General features: G+C 40.4%; 1 protein-coding gene across 3 annotated transcripts in view; it reads left to right on the forward strand.

Annotated features, from left to right (window-relative positions):
* Positions 1-23335, forward strand: part of LOC130356539 (parathyroid hormone-like) — a 37059-nt gene that overhangs the window by 3032 nt on the left and 10692 nt on the right. The window contains exons 3-4 of one of the 3 annotated variants that reach the window (XM_056558225.1): positions 6868-6924; positions 11883-12127. In XM_056558225.1, coding sequence (XP_056414200.1) covers positions 12095-12127 — 33 coding nt within the window. In that variant the 5' untranslated portion in view covers positions 6868-6924; positions 11883-12094. Of the gene's footprint in view, positions 1-6867; positions 6925-11882; positions 12128-21623; positions 21671-23335 lie in introns of those variants that run through there. The other 2 variants (XM_056558226.1, XM_056558227.1) reach the window with 2 other exon arrangements.

Raw genomic sequence — 23335 nt, forward strand, 5'->3', positions numbered from 1 at the left:
TACCAGATATCACCATTTGCGGTGACGTCCAGCATTAACAACTTAGACACAGCGATTAAAGTTAATCATGGCGTGTAAAATTAAATAAAAAAAACTGCCGCTCATCGTAACTGAACGGGACCACCGTGGTAAAAGTGCAGTGTCCAAATCCGCTAATTGCAAGATAGAAGACATGTTGGAAAACACGGTGGGTGAGGAAGGATTAAAGCGCTGTCTCGGATCCAAGGTAAGAAAAAGACTTTTTATTTCTTTTAAAGTTAAACATGTAGCGCATTTCAAGGGCGAGCTGCCCTCTTCATCAGACATGTCTGATGAAGAGGGCAGCACACCCTTGAAACGCGTTACATGTTTAACTTTAAAAGAAATAAAAAGTATTTCTCTTACCTTGGATCCGGGACAGCGCTTTAATCCTTCCTCACCCACCATGTTTTCCAACAGGCCTTCTATCTTGCAACTACATGCTCATTGATGTTAGCAGAGGAAGCCAGCAGCAGCCCACGAAGGAACCATCCTCTACTGCACACTCAGCCAGGATCTGCAGTCATAAAGCTATTCGAGTGTTGTGCCTCTAGCTTGCACAACATGATCTTGTGAGTAGGCATTTGTCTGATTACCTTCATCAAGTGCCTGTATATACTTTCACATTGGAGCGCTCTCTCATCCTTTTTAGCTAATTCGCTAATTGGATGGCGAGGAGGGCCCTTACCTGCCTCCTCGCTGTCCTATCAGTGATCTGCTGCTCCAAGCCTGGCAGACTGGAGCAGCAGAGCACTGATAACACTGATCAATGCTATGCTATAACATAGCATTGAACAGTGTATGCAATCAATAGACTGCATGTTATAGCTCCCTATGGGGACCAAAAATAATCTTTTTTTTTTTAACAGTGAATTAACCGCTTCCATCAAATAAACCTCTGAATCGCCCCCTTTTCTCTTAAAAAAATGTTTAAATAAATAAAGATATGTTGTATCGCCATGTTAATAAGTGCTCAAATATAAAAATATAACGTTGCCTAAAGCACATGGCCCGGTCATCAAGGGGTTAACAATTTTTTTTCCACCAAAAATGTACTTAGACATATCCAGAAATAATGGCCCTTAACAGGGGCTTAATAACCAAATAATTAAATCTATATGCTGAATGATGTGGTACAGAGGGTTGATAAGGGGGGGGAGCAAATTAAAATGGTACAGGGGTGAACTTAATGGTACAGGGGTGATAAAGGTGGATGTTCAAATGGCATAGCTGAATTAACGGGGGGGGAATATGTTGGACGTGGCGGTGGAATGGAATGGCACAAGCGGTCATGGAAGGTGTGATGAAATTGAATAGGGGGTAGCATCCACATTTGTAATATGGATTTGGTCAACATGTATCACGTTGTGGCGAGGTATTTGTTTCCAAGATTAAACATTTGGAAAGCTCTGCTTCAAGTTTCCTAATGAAACTTTCAATATCTTCAAAATATACCAAGGCATGTTGGAAATATTTCATAATTCGATTTATTATCATAACAGTAGTCATTGAGTAAAAGTTTTCCATTAGAAAATTAAAGATTTGCATGTTTGTTCTGAGTCTCTAAGTGCCATGAACACTGCTATATATGCCTTGTTTCATTTCATCATTCTATTCTTCCTTTTAAGGTTAGCATATTAACTTAAAATTTTGCCAAACCAATTAATTAATTTGAAATGATTTTGGTATTTAACCCCTTCCCGCAGAATGGCATATATAAACGCCGGGTTGTGCAGTGCGTTCGCGCATCCCGGCGTTTATATATGCCATTCAGTTAACCCGGCGATGCGCAGCATCGCACGGGTTAACTGGCAGAAGTCCCGCTGTTTCCAGCAGGGGACAACTTCTGCTTCACCCCCAGGACCATCAATTGATGGTCCTGGTCAGCGTTCACTGTGATTGGTCCCTGTGGACCAATCACAGTGATCTGGGGTGAAAGTTCAGATCCCCCGCACTGCCCGCCCCTGGAAGTCGGGCAGAACGGGGGACGAAGGCTGCAGGGGCTCGCGGGGACCTGCGGCACACGGGGGGAACACGTGGGGACCGGCGGACTTACCTGGAGCAGCGGCAGGACCGAGGAGCAGCGGCAGGACCGGCCACGTGGAGGAGCAGCGACGGGACCAGCAGGTAAGTATGTAGTCCTCAGAGGCAGCAGTGAAGATCTTCACTGCTGCTTCTAGGAGTCTGAAAACTACAACTCCCAGCATGCCTAGACAGCCTTTGGCTGTCTGGGCATGCTGGGAGTTGTAGTTTTGCAACATCTGGAGGGCCCCAGTTTGGAGACCATTGTATAATGGTCTCCAATCTGTGCTCTTCCAGCTGTTGCAAAACTACAACTCCCAGTATGCACTGACTGTCCAGGCATGCTGGGAGTTTTAGTTCAGCAACATCTGGCCCTTCAGATGTTGCCGAACTACAACTCCCAGCATGCCCTTCAGCTGTCTGGGCATGCTGGGAGTTGTAGTTTTGCAACAACTGGAGACACACTGGTTGGGAAACATTGTCTGTTTCTAACTCAGTGTTTCCTAACCTGTGTGCCTCCAGCTGTTGCAAAACTATGACTCCCAGCATGCACTAACAGACCATGCATGCTGGGAGTTGTGGTTTTGCAACAGCTGATGCAAGCCCCCCCCCCCGCCACCCCCGTGAATGTACAGGGTACATTCACATGGGCGAGGCTTTTACAGTGGGTTTCTCGCATCTTGAGATGCAGCAAATTTTGCGCTGGGAAACTCGCTGTAATCCCCCGCCCATGTGACTGTACCCTAAAAACACTACACTACACTAACACAAAATAAAATACAAAGTTAAAAACACTACATATACACATACCCCTACACAGCCCCCCTCCCCCAATAAGAACGTCCGGTACACCACTGTTTCCAAAGCAGAGCCTCCAGCTGTTGAAAAACAACAACTCCCAGTATTGTCGGACAGCCGTTGACTGTCCAGGCATGCTGGGAGTTTTGCAACAGCTGGAGGCACCCTGTTTGGGAATCACTGGCGTAGAATACCCCTATGTCCACCCCTATGCAAATCCCTAATTTAGGCCTCAAATGCACATGGCGCTCTCACTTTGGAGCCCTGTCGTATTTCAGGGCAACAGTTTAGGGCGACATATGGGGTATCGCTGTACTCGGGAGAAATTGCGTTACAAGGTTTGGGGGGCTTTTTCTTCTTTAACCCTTCATGAAAAGGAAATGTTGGGGTCTACACCAGAATGTTAGTGTAAATTTTTTTTATTTTTTACACTAACATGCTGATGTTGCCCTATACTTTACATTTTCACAAGAGGTAAAAGGGAAAAAGCCCCCCAAAATTTGTAACGCAATTTCTCCCGACTACAGAGATACCCCATATGTGAGCGCAAAGTGCTCTGGGGGCGCACAACAAGGCCCAGAAGGGAGAGCGCACCATGTACATTTGAGGTGATTTGCACAGGGGTGGTTGATTGTTACAGCGGTTTTGACAAACGCAAAAAAAACAAAACCCCACATGTGACCCCATTTCGGAAACGACACCCCTCACGGAATGTAATGAGGGGTGCAGTGAGAATTTACCCCCCACAGGTGTCTGACGGATCTTTGGAACAGTGGTCCATGAAAATGAAAACTTGTACAGCCCACTGTTCCAAAGATCTGTCAGACACCAGTGGGGGGCAAATGCTCACTGTACCCCTTGTTACGTTCCTCAAGGGGTCTAGTTTCCAAAATGGTATGCCATGTGGGTATTTTTTGCTGTTCTGGCACCATAGGGGCTTCCTAAATGCGACATGCCCCCCGAGCAAAATTTGCTCTCAAAAAGCCAAATATGACTCCTTCTCTTCTGAGCATTGTAGTTCGCCCATAGTGCACTTCAGGTCAACTTATGGGGTACCTCCATACTCAGAAGAGAAGGGGTTACAAATATTGGGGGGTATTTCCTGCTATTAACCCTTGGAAAAATGTGAAATTTGGGGGGAAACACACATTTTAGTGAAAAAAAAATTTTTTTTTTACATATGCAAAAGTCGTGAAACACCTGTGGGGTATTAAGGCTCACTTTATTCCTTGTTATGTTCCTCAAGGGGTCTAGTTTCCAAAATGGTATGCCATGTGAGGGTTTTTTGCTGTTCTGGCACCATAGGGGCTTCCTAAATGCAACATGCCCCCCAAAAACCATTTCCGAAAAACGTACTCTCCAAAATCCCCTTATCGCTCTTTCCCTTCTGAGCCCTCTACTGCGCCCGCCGAACACTTAACATAGACATATGAGGTATGTGCTTACTCGAGAGAAATCAGGCTACAAATATAAGTATACATTTTCTCCTTTTACCCCTTGTAAAAATTAAAAAATTGGGTCTACAAGAACATGCGAGTGTAAAAAATGAAGATTGTGAATTTTCTCCTTCACTTTGCTTCTATTCCTGTGAAACACCTAAAGGGTTAAAATGATGACTGAATGTCATTTTGAATACTTTGGGGGGTGCAGTTTTTATAATGGGGTCTTTTGTGGGGTATTTCTAATAAGAAGACCCTTCAAATCCACTTCAAACCTGAACTGGTCCCTGAAAAATAGTGAGTTTGAAAATTTTGTGAAAAATTGGAAAATTGCTGCTGAACTTTGAAGCCCTCTGGTGTCTTCCAAAAGTAAAAACTCGTCACTTTTATGATGCAGACATAAAGTAGACATATTGTATATGTGAATAAAAAGAAATTTTATTTGTAATATACATTTTCCTTACAAGCAGAGAGCTTCAAAGTTAGAAAAATGCAAGGAAAGGATGCAAGGAAAGGATGCAAGTTACCACAAAAATTTACCACCATGTTAAAGTAGAATATGTCACGAAAAAACAATCTCGGAATCAGAATGATAACTAAAAGCATTCCAGAGTTATTAATGTTTAAAGTGACAGTGGTCAGATGTGCAAAAAACGCTCTGGTCCTTAAGGCCAAAATGGGCTTGGTCCTGAAGGGGTTAAAGGTTTTGGCAGCTTGTGATATCGCGCAAAGTATGGAAGACAGAGGTAGCAATTACTGGATATTTCAGTTGTTCGATTTGACCCTGTTGGTCATTCATGTGGCCATGCCCAGTTGGTTAGGCCATTCTTTTAAAAGTTGCCATTGTTTTTCATGTTCTGTCAAGTTATTTTTGTATTGTTAAAGCGTAACTCCAACAATGGTCTGGCAACAGATCATTTATTTAAAATTCATGTCTACTGGGTTGCCATAAACTAAAGCGATCAATAGATGATTTTGTTGGAAGTGTCAAGGATGGCCTGAGGTGAGGCATTAAAATGTGAGTGACTGCTGCTATATACTGCTGATTGGCGGCAAAAGAAATACACACCAGACAGAATGTTGGTATAATATCTCCTTCTCAGCATACTCGCTAAGCAGCTGCCCCAAAGGAGTTCTGTTTAATCACACGGAAGTACATTGTTTATACATTTGATAAAAAAGGGAGGTTTAGTTATGACGCCAAAATCACCATGTAACATTTTGATTGGTTAGTTGAGCTTTATCTATGTATATATTAGCATATTTAGCATCCATTCCTCTCTTGGCCAAAGTTCATTTATGCGGTTCTTTTCACTCTGAGACTGGAAAAAACCCAGATCTTTGTCCTTCCATACAATCCGTATCTGCTTCAAATGTCTCCTGATGTCTCATCTTGGGCCTCCTGACGTCATTCCAAGGTTTCTTAGTTGCAAGCAAATAGCAAGCCGATTTATGGATTATGGGTAGTTTAACAAATATCTTTCTCCAGCATCAGCAATGGCAAATTCATATATAAGTATTAATATATTGATCAGTCATCAGAAACATAAGGGTCATCCTTGTGAGAAGTACTATGCTATTCTATGGAGACAAAGATTTATCTTGATCACTTTTATCTCTAACAAAGTGTTGGTTTACAAAATTTTAATGAATTTAAAAAATATATCCGCTGCCAGACCATCATTGGAGATACACTCTAACCTTACAGTCATGATATTACAGTGGTCCTTCTAGTTACAATATTAATAGCTTTCTGGAAAAACACTGTAATTTTGATATATTCTATTTTGGTAAAATAACTCTTGCAATAGCTTCTGAAGACACACAATATTAAGGCAGAAAATAGTATAAAAGGATGATAAACTAAAATTGAAAAATAAAGTAATGTTATTTACTGGACAAGTATCTGAAAGAAGCTGTAAATCACATCGTGCTAAGGGATGGGAGCTTCTTCACATTCCTTCTAAGTACACACACTCTTAAAGTAAAATTAAATGGAGCAAATGTCATCTGTTATTCTACAGAGCAGCGTATCCTGGAATGGATAAGTGCAGTACATATAGTACCATACTAAATTCAAGAGGGGCTAAACGATGCCAAATCACTAAATTGACTTTTTTCTCAAATCATTTTTCTCTTTTCTTTTTTTTATAATGAAATTACAACTCTGATTGGATCTGGTAACCATTGACATGTTTTGCATTTCTGGAATGTCTGCTGCATTTCCTGTTGATTATAGTTAAAAAAATTAATTTGACTTAAAATACCATTGTTTGTTTAACATATTTTATCCTGAGAGTTTTGTAATATGAGGAATCACAGTATTCGAGATATATTACAGGTAGCGCTATTGCCTTATTGCAAATAACTTTTAATCAAATTTACATATCTGTAAAGATTATACCATATCTGCTGAGACATTTAGACTATTGTAGTATAAGGACAAGATCTATTTTTATTTCACCCTAATAGATTAAAGTAATATTTTAAATTTGCAGATAAGGCATACTCAACCTGTGTTAAGTTTGTGTGTCAATAATACAAAATACATGCATTCTAATTTTCTTTCCCTCACCCCCACAATTCGAAGGTTGTGGTCCTGGACAGATTATGAGTCACTGGAAGCCGAGGTCGGCCCATACAAGCGGTATGTCTCCTCTTTCCAGACACTCAGTGGGACTCAGTGGCTGGTGGACGAAGTAAAAGACTTCATTAATAAAAAATTATGCTAATTTATTAAGAATTTGTATTTGTTTTTATTAATATAGCAACAGGAGAATACAACAGCACACTGCTAGCACAAACATATAGATAAAACATGAGTATATAGATAAAACATGAAAAGCTATACAGCTGTAGTGCAATAAATGAAAATATGAAATTATGAAACAGTGAGGTACTTAGCTTGCAAATTTGGCGTGCAAATAGCTTGGACCGTCCCAACACGGTCAGGTGACCTCATTTTGGGACGGACCCTACACTATGAATATGCCTCTGTGTGAACAGTTCAGCAGGCATTGCAGGATCTGAAACATCCAAGGCACCTTATATACACCTGATAGAGGTGGGTGGGGTGCAAGAGCCAACATGGAGGTAGCCACTCCCCCGTATGTGTAATACAACCAAAGAATAAGTTGGCCAGAAATATTGATTCCAAACTATTATATGGACCTGGCTTACAGGTGCAGGCTGCTGTGCTAAATATACAGCAACAGGAGAATACAGCAGCACACTGCTAGCACAAAGATATAGATAAAACATGAGTATATAGATGAAACATGAGTATATAGATAAAACATGAAAAGCTATACAGCTGTAGTGCAATAAATGAAAATATGAAATTATAAAATGATGAAACAGTGAGGTACTTAGCTTGCAAATTTGGCGGCCAAATAGCTTGGACCGTCCCACCAAGGTAAGGTGACCTCATTTTGGGACGGACCCTACACTATGAATATATATATATATTTTACCTGGGGTGCCCAAACTTTTGATCCCCACTGTATGTATGCATCAATAACCTTAAAATGTGTGTGTGTGTGTGTGTGTGTGTGTCTATATATATATATATATATATATATATATATATATATATATATATATATATAAACATTTTAAGGTTATTGATGCATACATACAGTGGGGATCAAAAGTTTGGGCACCCCAGGTAAAAATTTGTATTAATGTGCATAAAGAAGCCAAGGAAAGATGGAAAAATCTCCAAAAGGCATCAAATTACAGATTAGACATTCTTATAATTGTCAACAAAACTTAGATTTTATTTCCATCATTTACACTTTCAAAATAACAGAAAACAAAAAATGGCGCAAAAGTTTGGGCACCCTGCAGAGTTAATATCTTGTACTGCCCCCTTTGGCAAGTATCACAGCTTATAAACGCTTTTTGTAGCCAGCAAAGAGTCTTTCAATTCTTGTTTGAGGTATATTTGCCCATTCTTCCTTACAAAAGTCTTCCAGTTCTTTGAGACTTCTGGGCTGTCTGTCACGCACTGCTCTTTTAAGGTCTATCCATAGATTTTCAATTATGTTGAGGTCAGGAGATTGTGAAGGCAATGGCAAAACCTTCAGTTTGCGCCTCTTGATGTAATCCCCCATGGATTTTGAGGTGTGTTTAGGATCATTATCCATTTGTAGAAGCCATCCTCTCTTTAACTTCAGCTTTTTTACAGATGGCATCAAGTTAGCATCCAAAATTTGCTGAAATTTTATTGAATCAATTTCTCCTTCTACTCATGAGATGTTCTCTGTGTCACTGGCTGCAATACAACCCCAAAGCATGATTGATCCACCCCCATGCTTAACAGTTGGACAGAGGTTCTTTTCATTAAATTCTGTTCCCCTTCTCCAAACATACCTTTGCTCATTCTGGCCAAAAAGTTCCGTTTTAACCTCATCGGTCCACAGAACTTGTTTCCAAAATGCATCAGGCTTGTCTATATGTTCATTTGCAAAGTTCAAATGCTGATTTTTGTGGTGAGGACGTAGAAGAGGTTTTCTTCTGATGACTCTTCCATGAAGACCACATTTGTACAAGTATCTCTTTATAGTGGAATAGTGTACCACAACTTCAGTGTCTGCCAGATCTTTCTGGAGGAATTGTGCAGTCAAACGTGGGTTTTGAATTGCTTTTCTCACAATCCTGCCAGCTGTTCTGTCTGATATTTTTCTTGGTCTTCCAGATCTTGTTTTAACTTCCACTGTCCCTGATGACTGCCATTTCTTAATTACAGTCCGAACAGAGGATATTGACATCTGAAAACGTTTTGCTATCTTCTTATAGCCTTCTCCAGCTTTGTGAGCCTCAACTATTTTCAGTTTCAGATTTCTAGACAACTGCTTAGAAGAACCCATGGTGCTGATTGATGGGGCAAGGTCAGATGAGTCTGGGCATTTAAAACTTTTGAGATTGACATCACCTGTTCTTCTCAGATGATGATTGAGAACAATCCATGACACTGGCAGGTCTCAGCTTTGCAAAGGGGGCAGTGCATGCTATAAATTCTGCAGGGTGCCCAAACTTTTGCAGATGCCATTTTTTTGTTTTCTGTTATTTTGAAAGTGTAAATGATGGAAATAAAATCTAACTTTTGTTTACATAATATAAGAATGTCTTATCTGTAATTTGATGCCTTTTGGAGATTTTTCCATCTTTCCTTGGCTTATTTATGCATATTATTACAAATTTTTACCTGGGGTGCCCAAACTTTTGATCCCCACTGTATGTGGGCTGGCCACAGGGTGAGCATGACTGTAGTAGCAGGCAAATATGTATTTATTTGTCTGTATGTCTTCGGCTGTTTCCAATGTACTCAGACACTGTCTGGCCATGCTGTTATACGTGTGAAGCAGTGTTGTATGTTAATTTATGTAGATTTGTTTTTAGGGATCTCTGGCAACAAATTGGAGGGAGATTTCTCTATCCCCTGTCTAGTGTGCCAATGGTAAATTTGTCCATAGCAAGCAAGCACATTGGGGGAGATTTATCAAAACCTGTGCAGAGAAAAAGTTGCTGAGTTGCCCATAGCAACCAACCAAATCGCTTCTTTCATTTTACAGAGGATTTTTCAAAAATTAAAAAAGAAATGTGATTGCTTGCTATGGGCAACTGGTCAGCTTTTTCTTTGAACTGGTTTAGCTAAATCTCCTCCATTGTTCTTTTTGCTCAAGAAATATGTTTGGTTGCTATTGGCCAGTGCATCACTCTCTGATTAGCTATTGATTGTACACCTCCATATGGTGCTTTTTTAGTGTCATTGAAATAAATTAGGATTGTTAGTTTTAGTCTCTGTGGCGCTATTGGTAGCACATTTGATTTTAAAAGCTGAAAGGTTGGTGGTTCGAATCCACCCAAAGACAAAACTATGTCTTCACTTTTAATGAAGCCTTCATTAGCACTGGCATGTTGGTGTCATCAGTGCACATTTCCCTTGTTGAAATTAAAGGGGTATTCCGGCTTGATACATCTTATCTCCTACGAAAAGGATAGGGGATAAGATATATGATCGCAGGGGGCCTGCCGCTTGGGCCCCCCGTGATGTCGGTGGAGCCCCCGCCTCCGAAACAGAGACATGCTGGGCGTGAATGGAGGGGGTGTGGCATGATGTCACCCAGCAAAGAATGCCGATGTAGTGCCATATTTTGTGTGTTGCTGTGGAATGTATTACATGTCTCAGCACTATCCAGTGCTGGACTAAGACAGCTCCATTGGCTGTCATTCGCACACCCGCCCCCTACCATTGTTTCCTGGGGGGCTTGGGGGGGTGCTACCACAGCAAGAGGATGTCTCTTGCTGTGATAGCCGAAGTGCTGCAGCTGCAATGTAATTGATTCCCTGCTAAGGGGACCATGCACCTGCAGGCTGTTCTGTATGGGATGCCAGCCGCTGTGCTCAGCTTATGACACCCGCAGGCGCATGGTCTCCATAGCGAGGAGTGAATGTAATGTCAGCCGCAGCGCTGAGATCCTCCCGCGGGCACACGGTCCCCATAGTGGGGAATCAATTACATTACAGCCGCATCGCTTCGGCTATCACAGCAGGAGACATCCTCTTGCTGTGGTAGCCAAACTCACACTGAAGAGAATGGTGTTTGAGACAGCATATTTGTGGTCACGTGACACACGCACAGCTCCCTCCCAGGAGCCAATGGTAGGGGGCGGGAGTGCACGTCAGCCAATGGAGCTGCCTTAGTCCAGCAAAGTGTTTTGCCATGGAATGTGTTACATGACTCAGGAAAGTGCTGAGTCATGTAACACATTCCATGGCAAAACACTTTACACAGCAAAACACAGAGGGCTGCACTGACATCGCGGGGGTCCCCTGCGATCATACATCTTATCCCCTATCCTTTGGATAAGGGATAAGATGTATAAAGCCAGAATACCCCTTTAAGATGGTTCTATAGTGTTAAACACATTATTCACACACGACGGAATGTCTGCATGGAAAACCACTGCACGGACATTCTGTACAGTGAGAAGTGCCAGCAGATTCTCCTACACAGCATTCAGTGTTTCCTCAGGCCAAAGAATAAACGGGTTCATTCTTCGTGCGGTCAGGGAAAATTGAATTTGCGCGCCAGAAACATCTGGCACGAAAATTCCACTATGTACGCAGAGCAGCAGAATCCCGTTAAATGCAACGGGACTCTGCTGCTGCTTAAATTCCGTTCTGACATTCCAAGCGGAAGTCCGCACGGAATTTCCAAAGTGTGAACATAGTGTCAGGTCCTTGTATCATCCTTTTTTTTTATTTTATTTTTTTATTTCAGCCTCAATAGACCAGCCTGAATGTGTGTTGTTGGTATTGGCACAAATTGTAGTTTCTTGTTCTGTTGGGGAGATTTATCAAAACATGTTAGAGGAAGAGTGGTGCAGTTGCCTATAGCAACAAAGCAGCTAGCTTTTTTCATTTTTAAAGAGGTCTGTTAAAAAAGAAAGAAGCAATCTAATTGGTTACTACGAGCAACTTCCCCACTCTTCCTCGACACTGGTTTTGATAAATCTCCCCCTGTCATTCTAAATTTACCTTATATCTTATATTTCAAATTTACTAAACTTTGTTCTTCTTTTTGTGTTTTTCCAATAGATTCTTTGCCAGTGGCGAGTCATTCACCTCCCTGCATTTCCAGTTTAGGATTGGATAATCCACAGTCTACCAACTTGTGTCTGAAACTTGTGAGGCACTGTGGCAGAATTTGCAGCCTACATACCTTTTACAGCCTAGCCACCATGTTTGTCTGACAGCAGCTAAAGGCTTTTGGGAAAATGCCAATTTTGTGAATTGTGTTGGGGCCCTGGATGGCAAACTCTTGCAAATCTGCAAGCCTGCAGGTAGCGGGTCAAAATATTTTAACATTTAGCAGATACAAGTTCATTGGGGCCTACGGCCATAATAATGATTCAAAGGTGTTTAAAGAATCTGATCTCGGGAAGGCTTTGTTCACTGAATCTTTTGAAATCCCAGCCCCAAAACCTTTACCAAGCACGACAGGCCCTCTACTGCCACATGTAATAGTGGCTGATGAGGCCTTTTAAGTGTGCCACAACCTTGAGAAACCCTATTTCAGCAGAAGCCTTACTGCTCATCAGATCTCTGATCTTTAACTATTGCGTCACAAGGGCTAGAAGGTATGTCGAATCTGCCTTTTGGATCCTTGCAAACAGGTGGAGGGTATTGACCACCTGAATCCAGCTAAGGCCCGAAAATGTGGATACAGTAATTTAACCTCTTCAGGACGCCAGGCGTATGCATACGCCCTGCATCCCGAGTCCTTAAGGACATGGGGCGTATGCATACGCCCGTGGAAATTCCGGTCCCCGCCGCTAGCCGGTTGGGGACCGGACTAGGATGCCTGCTGAAATCATTCAGCAGGCACCCCGGCACATCGCCCAGGGGGGTCCTGAGACCCCCCATGTCGGCGATCGCAGAAAATCGCATGTCAATTCAGACATGCGATTTTCTGCTATTTCGGGCTGATCGGGTCTCTGGTGACCCGATCACCCGGAAAATAGGGATGATCTGAGCTGTCAGTGAGAGCCCTGATCATCCTGAGGGATAGGAGTGAGGTCGCAATGCTGCGATCTCCTCCTATCCCCTGAAATTGTTCAGAACTGATTCTGACCAATGGCAGAGCAGGACAGTGGGTTGCCATGGCAACACCCCTCCCCCCCCCCCCGTTCTGCCCACCCCTGGATGTCGAGGGGAACATGGGGCAAAGATGATGCCTAGGGACCCCGGATCGTCGCTCGAGACTGCTGGATCCTGGCTCAGGTAGGGTAGCGACGGTCGGGGGGGGGGGGGGGGATTAAAGTGAAAGTAAAGTGATCTTTACTGTAGCAACCACTAGGAAGGCCAAACTGCAACTCCCAGCATGCCCAGACAGCCAAAGGCAGTCTGGGCATGCTGGGGGTTGTAGTTTTGCAACATCTGGAGGGTCACAGTTTGGAGACCACTGTTACAGTGGTGCCCAAACGGTAGCCCTCCAGATGTTGCCAAACTACAATTCTCAGCATGCCTAGACTGCCAGGCATGCTGGGAGTTGTAGTTCTGCAACATCTGTCCCTTCAGATTTAGCAATTTTCATGAAATTTTTGAAAATTGCTGCTCTACTTTGAAGCCCTCTAATTTTTTCAAGAAGCAAAAATATGTCCATTTTATGATGCCAACATAAAGTGGACATATTGTATTTGTGAATAAAAATAAAATGTATTGGGAATATCCATTTTCCTTACAAGTAGAGAGCTTCAAAGTTAGAAAAATGCAAAAATTTCAACATTTTCATGAAATTTTTGGATTTTTCACCAAAAAAGGAAGCAAGTAACGCCGAAAATTTACCACCAAAATAAAGTCGTATATGTCACGAAAAAACAATCTCAGATTCAGAATATTCGGTAAAAGCATTTTCGAGTTATTAATTCGTAAAGCGACGGTGGTCAGAATTGCGAAAAAGGGCTCAGTCCTTAAAGGGGTAGTCCGGTGAAAACCTTTTTTCTTTTAAATCAACTTGTGGCAGAAAGTTAAACATATTTGTAAATTACTTCTATTAAAAAATCTTAATCCTTCCAGTACTTATTAGCTGCTGAATGCTACAGAGGAAATTACTTTCTTTTTGGAACACTGATGACATCACAAACACAGTGCTCTCTGCTGACATCTCTGTCCATTTTAGCAACCATGCATAGCAGATGTATGCTAAGGGCCTTGCAGTGCTGGGGACTTGGGTTCAAATCCCACTAAGGACAACAATAAATAAAGCATTATTATTATTATAATAATAACGTCAGCAGAGAGAACTGTGCTCGTGATGTCATCAGAGAGCATTCCAAAAAGAAAAGAATTTCCTCTGTAGTATTCAGCAGCTAATAAGTACAGGAAGGGTTAATATTTTTTAATAGAAGTAATTTACAAATATGTTTAACTTTCTGCCACCAGTTGATTTAAAAGAAAAAAGGTTTTCACCGGAGTACCCCTTTAAGGTGAAAAAGGGCTGCGTCCTTAAGGGGTTAAGCATGTGTAGTGCTACATCAGTTTTGCCTACAGAATCAGCCCAATGACTTTGTACCCATCAATGAACTTGATGAAGCACCAATGGTCAGGCTGGAAGCTTCTGCACAACGTTCCTATGTGCCCATAATGCAGACTCGGGAAGCGTTCACAAATTTTTTCTGCTCACCTGATGGAGCTGTGCCATGGCAAAATGGGTGTAGGTAAGCCTCATCATGGATTATTCGTCTTCTTATTTATCTCCTCATAAATAAGAACAAAATGAACAAAATGTTGAACAGTTGCCCTTAGCAACTAATCAGATTGCCTCTTTCATTTTGGTAAAGACCACATAAAAAAGACCAAAGCAATTTGATTGGTTGCTTGGAGTAATTGCTCAAATTCGCAACTGTACAGTTTTTGACTAATTTCACCAATAGAGCGTGTTATGTTGTAACCAATAGCTGAAGCATAAGTTAACAAATTTCGCCCGTACCTTTTGGATCTTTTTTCTCTCTGAAAAATACTTCTGCTAATGTTCTGAAGGACAAGAGTGTTGGAATCCAAAAGGCCATTTACTCCAAATTTGAAGTTAGGAATAAGACTATTGGATACTGAACACTCTTGGCCTACTAAAAAAAAGGGCCAAAGCACACCACAGACATGCTATGTGAATGAAAAATATGATCTGTGAATATTTAAAATATATGGTGGAGATTTATCCAAACCTGTCCTGAAGAAAAGTTGATTAGTTGCTCATAGCAACCAATCATTTTTCAGAGGTCTTATTAAAGATTAAAGAAGCAAGCTGATTGGTTGCTATGGTCAACTCTGCAATTTTTCCTTTGGACAGGTTTTGATAAATCTCCCCATTTGGCGAATAGACCTTCACATAGATACTCTCAGACAGAAAGCATTTTTAAATTTGGTTGTCCTAGTCAAAGTAACATTTCTTTTTTTTTTTTTTTTGTTTGTTTAATCAACCATGAAACTGGCAGTTATATTTTGCAAAGTCAAATACACAGGCCCTTTGTGATTTTTGGTAGAAAAATTGAAAAACTGTAAAAATCAAAAACAAAAGCCAGTCTATTTGAATTTGACCTTTGTGAGTGTGACAACTATCCAGTAAAGTGTTAAGAAATTTACCTTATTGGACACAAACCATTCATACGACTAGTAGATGAAGAGACGGCACTGCTCAGTATTGCAATGTAGTATAGTCAGGTGTGGAGTAATAGTGGCTAGTCGGACAGTCTTCCTATCCAGTATTTGAGTTGATGGAGGTGCTAGGATATAATATATAGCAAGAAATCATTGTACCAAGTTATAAAGACTTGAAAGACAAATATCCGCACTCACAACTCTATGCTCCTCAGGCCGGGAAACCATTGTTGGTACTAATTTCCAATGGGTATTTATTTTTCCCTTTATAGATACCTTTTAGACAAGAGCCTTGTGATTAATTTTTTTTTGGTTATGTGTATGATGGTGCAAAGAACCATTTTGAAGCCAGTTTGGAAACTGAAAAAAAAATTCTTTATAAAAGTAAAAAACAACACAAACAAATGTCGAAGGCTTAATTTAAAAAAAAGAGGTCTGACTCACTTTAAATATTAACAAAACAGGGTATATCAAACACATCTACAATAAATAACCCTTAACATTCACATGCCTATACACTTGGCCATCCTCAGCCTTATGTGTCCTCATAACGAACAGGTTGGTAAGGTTATGGAGAAGGGTAGGGCCTGGTTGGGGCTGCTGGACAGAAGGGGAAAGTGGAGGTGGAGGATAAGGAACTTGAATGGGGGGGGTTAGGGGTAAGACGGATAATCTTTGTTTTAAAGTTCATATGTTGCCCCTCACTCAGCCTTTCCATGGCCGGCACAAGAGTGAGGGCAAAGTCCCTAAATGTACTGAGTGGTGGGCCAGTAACTAAGCCCTCTAGTCTTAGTAGCCGCATATATAATTGTAATAACTTTGTTGTTAAACTGTCCTCAAGCTTTTGAATCGCTCCGAGAAATGCCTCTTCCCAATGCAAGTTGTGGCGTCTTCTGGAGAAATGTCTTTGAGAGATTTTGCAATGCAAGCTTGTGCTGATTGTTGCTGGGGGATCCCCATCACCCTAGACATCTTAATTCCCATACAAAGACATGAATGGAGGAGTCGTGGCGTCAAGAGGGAGCATGGGGTGATGTCACATCTCCTGCCACGGGAACCCAACATTCTAAACATACTGTTTAAAATTCCAGGTGCTGCAGGGAGATCGTGGGGGGCCCACTGCTGGATAGGGGATATGACGTCTAGGGACGGAGTACCCCTTAAATCCACATCATTCAATAACATTTTTGATCAGTCAGGGTCTAAGTGTTTAGACCCCCACGGTTCATTATAATGAACATGGAAAAGCTTGTGGCTGTGCCTTTCACTTCCATGCTTGAAGAGATCTCTGTTGAGTTGCAGAAGACGAGCTCTGATTAATACTTTTGTAATTTCTCTAAAATATGTCAAAAGTTTTGTTAAATGAAAGGAAAACTCTAATGATATTATGGGGCTTCTTCCTGAGCTGGGGTGGCTACAAAATGTCTGTTTTTCTGGAAGAAAGCGGCACTTCAAAGAGATTGAATATTGCTACCTTCAGATTATTGAACAACACAAGGGGTCAAAAGTTTAAATACTCCATGTGATCAACTAATCACTGGGAACCTTTCTAACAATAAGGTATTAACCGAAGAATACATTCACTTAAAATGTGTTGAAACAGAATGTATACATAATAATCATTATCTGTGTATGTAAAACACAATGAACTAAAAAAAAAAACCTGTAATTTAATTATAATATTTTTATAATAAATAGTTTAATACATTTAAAATATAAATGGGCATGTTGGGCTATCCAATTCAGCCAGGACATTTAAATTATTTGTTGACAAATAATGTATTTAACTATCATTCCTCATAAGCAAGGTGACTATAAAAGGCAGGTTGCTTATAAAAGTCATACCTTATATTGTGTAAATGAAAAAAGACAAAAGTATGACATATTTGATTGGATTGAGCACCATGGAAGAAAATAGGATGTCTAAATTACTAGCGTAGCCCAGGAGACGCATAAGAGTCTGTATGCAATGTAGGATGAGGTATGTACCTTCAGGCTTCCATTTTTAGATTCCATATTCACAAATTCGATTGAAGAAGACACTAGTGATTTTTCTATGTCAATACACTTTAGACACAGAAGATGAAAGTTCAATCATAATATAAAGGAAATGTTTTAGACACAATTTTAGCTCATAATTACCGGATGAACGCCTTGTAACTAAGCAGATGAGAATGGTTTAATTCAAGTTTTAAATATCCTAGTAACCACTGCCTGCGTTTGCAGTGCCTATGCTTTCTTTAACCTCACTTCAGCATGCAGTTTAGTGAGACACAAGGCCATGAGCAATTAGTAAAGTTCATAAATTATACTGTTTTAATGAGCAGAAATTGCTATGAATAAGGTTTTTGGTAATAATAATTACAGGACACAATCTTGGATCATTTTATTAACTGGACCTAATCACCATTTTGTCTGCCAAATCGTAGTGTTGATGTTGATTATCACAGTCACAAATTATATTAAAAAGTTATACTATTCATATTATATCATGCCTTGCATTTAATCATAGAAAACTTCAAAGTCCACCTCTTATCTTCAGATATGTTAAGTGAATATTTGCATATCATCCACAATTAACCTAAACTTTATTCTCTTTTACTTTTTTATATACTGACATAGTTACTGCAGGTCTAATAGCAAAAGAGAGAAGCTACAAGACAATCACATTTCTAGCATTTTCACTAAGCCCTATAAATAACTACAAGCTATTTTATGGGATACTCCATAACCATAGTATAGACTAGGGGTGCACAACAATGGTCTGTCTACAAGCCATTTTGTCAAATTGTACCACTTTCATTCTATTAGAGAAACTTAGGGCATATTTACTGTATACTTACAGAAGGCGGGCTCTCATCTAGTTGCCCTCTTGTATAATCAATGATCTGGGAGTGCATTGTGTTATATCCAGTCCAAGGTGTGGTAGGCATGCATAACATCGAACTCACCACAGAAAAATAATCATATCCAGACCCCTCAGGCATAACACAGTAAAAAAAAATTGCCTTGATTTCTTCTATATGTCGGCTTAAAAAAATACTGAAAGTCACAGATTGTCACCTGCAACAGTACTGGTCAAACAGTTCTCCATCAGTAGTGCCAGCTAGAGGCAGCTCTTAGAAGAGTATTTGCCATACAGTGTTCAGTACAGTGTCCCACATAACAGTGCCAGACACATAATGCCACATATGTCTCAACTACACAGTGTTCTTCATAAATGTGTAAGTCTATGATAGCACTTCTGTGGTGCCTTGGGGGGGGGGGGTGTATGGCAGTTGGGGTGTTGCTGTGAGGTATATCACGGTTATAATTAACTCTTGTCAGTAGTGATGCCAGGGTGAGGTTTAATACTGTGATGCTTGGCCTATCGCCATCCTTCCCGATAGGGAGATGTCTAGAGAGAGGGAGGAAGGCGCCTCATGTGCGGGATCAGCAGATCTTGTTGGTGGGGGTAGGGGACGATAATTCCCAAGCCGCTTACCAAAGTTGGTTGTGCGCCCACACACAACAAGGTAAAGTGCAGAAGGAGTAAGGAAGAAGGTCCACTGCAGCCCTCCTGGGTAAGAGTAAAATCAAAACCGAAAGACCAGGGAGTCAGGAGTTTGTCTGGCGCAGAGAGGAACCATCAGGCAGCCAAGTAAAATCAATGGGTTTATTAGATGCAACGCGTTTCGCTGCGCATGCGCAGCGAAACGCGTTGCGTCTAATAAACCCATTGATTTTACTTGGCTGCCTGATGGTTCCTCTCTGCGCCAGACAAACTCCTGACTCCCTGGTCTTTCGGTTTTGATAGGGAGATGTAGAATAAAGTATTGTCCACAACCAGAGCTTTGCTGAAAACTTGCGTAAACTTTACTGAAGATTTTCTGTAACATGCAAATACAGGAACAGTCTTTATAACAAAGTCTATATACAGCTTAGCTAAGATTGACGTATGGTTGGGACTTTTGTAAGTTCTTTAGCTTAGTAGGATTTAGAATGCGCAGATTCGGTGGATTTAGGGGTATGTTTAGGTCCAGAGGTCTCGCTAGCATAAGCGGGGAAGTTGTAAGAACTCACGGTTTTGTTTCAGGTCAAGGCCGGCAGGCTTTGGCCCAGTATTTGTCGTTGTAAGTGGCGGAGGTCAGTCCTCATGAAGTGTGAGCAACCCAATAGCAAAGAGATGCTGCTTGCTTTGCAGCGCAGGAACAAGAGAGCGTCTATTAGCTGCAGCTCCCTTATATGGGCAGGGGCTGGCCTTTTTAGGATTGGTCCACACCATCTGTCAATCAGCTTTTTAAGGCATTGTGGGTATCACATGACCCAGAACCTCCAAAGGTCCTTTTACCTACCATAGAGACTAAACCACAGTCACATGACCCGCAGGCCCTGCTACGCTATGTAAGGTAAGTATACACTTTCTATACAGTATTTACATTTATTTTAGCAATATATTAACTATTTTAGGGGTGACTAGGGGATGACTAAAGAAGCGGAATCCCACAGTTACTAGGAACTCTGACTTTGGGGACCCCTAACCAAGGTACGGTATGCAATACGGTACCGGGACACTACACTTCATTGTACCACAGGGATGTCTGTGAATCCCTGCTATCGATATAAAGATAGTGGATTTTATGTCTCAGGGCCCTAAAGACATATATGGTATTAATTAAAGGGACATAACAAGAAACTATGATATTCATCAGAAACACTTAAGCTTGGATTCACTCTAGGAAATTTCCAAGCGGAATTCCACTTTGAAACTTCACTTGAAAATTTCGGTGCAGCAAAATCCCATTGCTGGCAATGGAATTTCAGTGCACAGTACACACTACGGAGTTTTTCTGGCAGATTTGCACAACTGAAATTTTGCCCTAACAAAAAATAAATAAATAAAATAAAAAAGATTGTGCTTACTCTTTTTGGCTACAGTATCTGGGAAGGGCAATGTATGCATGGACAGTGCAGCTGGAAATTCCAACCTAGCCTGAAGACCCATTCACACTGTGTATGTCCCAAGTGGAATTCCTCTGCACTACAGAATTTTTCTGACCCCAGACTCTGACAAAAGACCATTTGGAAATGCATTACCATCTATTGAGATGACGCATTTCTGAGCGTTCCTAGCGTCGGCTTGTTCTGGAGATGTGACTGAGCCCTTATAATGGGGCTATAATCTATCATAACAAAATTTAGCAGCAACTGAGCTGAAGAAATGAAAAAAAAAAAGATAGACTCCATGCTGTTTCTTTCTGAGGAATACAAACATACTGTATGTCTTGCATTCTAATTATATTTCAGATATTCTTCTGACCAGTGATCCAAAAATGCCAATAAATTGCCAGAGTGTAAACATTTTTATTCAATATGTAATTTCTTAGGCTAAGTTTCCACTTGTTTGTTTTTTTCTGAGCCAAAGCCAGAAGTGTATTTAAAAGGAATAGGACATATAAAGGAAGGACTTACACTTTTCCTTCCTTATGGATCCACTTCTGACTTTGGCTCAAATACTGCAGTGGCAGTTTTCCAAAAACTGCCAGAAAAAAAAAACAAGTGGAAACTTAGCCTCATAGATTCCTAGCACACATCCAATCACATAGTACTGACTATGCACTAATATGCAATGTCAGCTATGAGACCTCATATAGATAGGGTTGTGACTGTCATATAGATAGGGTTGTGAAATGATGTCCAACCATCTGAATTTATCACAGGTGGACTCCATTCAAGGTGTAGAATTATCTCAAAGATGATAAAGAGAAATTGGAGAACTCCAAAGCTAAATTTCAAGTGTCAAAGTGTCTTCCCTATACAGATGGATATAATAAAAAGGCTTACATTTATTACAGTGGGAAACTTGACAATGTTTGCCTATACAATCACATGTCTACAGTCTCCACATTTATATCTGCCAAAATGTTATGTAACCAGACACTCAAGCACAAGAAATGCATCCATTTATGATTACTACTGCAAGTAATTGTCAAAGATGTACCTAAGTGAATCCAATATAAAAAGCCTACATACGTCATGAGACCTCAATACAGCCTGCATTAAAGCTAGGAAATTAACAGGTGTCTGGTTCCTTTAGCAATGAAGTGCCTTAGTCACAATGGATGTTACATTGTTAGAATGAATCATGAGCATATATAAGAGGCAAGAAGGAATTCCCTCTTCACATACTGGCCAGAGGATTATCTGTGTATTGGTGAAGGCGATTTCCCAAAAGACATTTCCTACTAATTGTAAGTACTACAATCTATCAATACATTGTATACAATGACCTTTTGTCATTTTGGTAAAAAAAAAATTATATTTTAGTAAATGACTAAAAAACTAAAATAATTGGGAGAATCCAGCAATGAAAGGACATAGGTAAATGTTTACTGATCATTTTAGAGAGAATTAAGTTACACTGTACTGTAAATGCATATACTATATAACTATAAAAATGTTGACATATGCAGTTCATTGTACATGTTAACTAATAAATGGTTCCTACGGCAAAATAATAAGCAAGCACATTAAATCCCCAGTGTGTATGAAAAATGTTTTTTTTTTTTTTTTTTTTTACTTTTATCTTAGACTGCACACTGGGATAATACAAGATTAAGTAACCACTTCTAAATGTGTGTGTATACATATATTTACACACATCCATAAAATGTTTTTAATATTCTTATGTGTATTTGTATATTATATTGTATAATATATACATGTGCATATATTATAAAATGTTTTAAAATAAATAATCCAGGAATTATGTTTGAGAAAAGTTACCAGTCTGTAATATTCTACAATTTCTGTGATGAAAATGACAAAAGTGAGTAAATTTTACCCCAAAAATGCCTTTCTACTTTGAACTTACTAAACAAAATCTTCCATACATTTATGTCATTTTATTTAAGTGTGTCATAAATGACAGTGACACAAACTCACAAGAACACATACATTACAAATACAGTATAGGCACATGCCAGCTCCAATAAGCCCTATATCAAAGCAACACAAAATATCTCCTTTACAGTGCCAGTAACCAAACCAAAAATTGTGCCACAGTGCACCTATACCAGTGCCATGTAGTTCAAGTGCTTCCAAAACAAGGTCTGCCAGACACATACCACAAATAATTCCCAGTTTAAACTCCGCAGCCACAATGTGCTATTTCTCTTCTTGAGTGTCCCCATATTAAAGCTTACTAGAGTGTCCATTTGACTCTACATTACGTTACTTAACGGATTTAAAGGGGATTTCTGGGCAAAAAGTTAGGTATATGCTTTACCTTGCAGCAATATGATAAAAGCTGCCATACTTCCACTGCTCCTGCTGTAAAATCTTCTGGTCCCTGCTCCTGTGTTGTTTTCATCCTGATGGCATTCCATACAGCCAAACACTTCTGTAGCATGTGTATGGGATTCGTACTCAGCTAAAGACTTTTTCTGACATAAGTCCACAGAAGAAATCAGCTATAATTCTAACCAATGTGAACTTACCCTTCCAGTACCGTTACTTAGCCCTGTAAATAGAATAAGACTTAGTTTCCCCAAAACAAAGCTCAACACTATCATAATGAAGCCTACAAGCAATGGGCCACATGTACACTGCTCAATAAAAATAAAGGGAACACTTAAACAACACAATGTAACTCCAAGGCAATCACACTTCTGTGAAGTCACACTGTCCACTCAGGAAGCAACACTGATTGACAATCAATTTCACATGCTGTTGTGCAAATGGAACAGACAACAGGTGGAAATTATAGGAAATTAGCAAGACACCCCAATAAAGGAGTGGTTCTGCAGGTGGTGACCACAGACCACTTCTCGGCTGATGCTTTGGTCACTTTTGAATGCTGGCGGTGCTTTCACTCTAATGGTAACATGAGACGGAGTCTACAACCCACACAAGTG

Source organism: Hyla sarda, chromosome 2 (genome assembly GCF_029499605.1).
Source record: "Hyla sarda isolate aHylSar1 chromosome 2, aHylSar1.hap1, whole genome shotgun sequence".
Lineage (NCBI taxonomy): Eukaryota > Metazoa > Chordata > Amphibia > Anura > Hylidae > Hyla > Hyla sarda.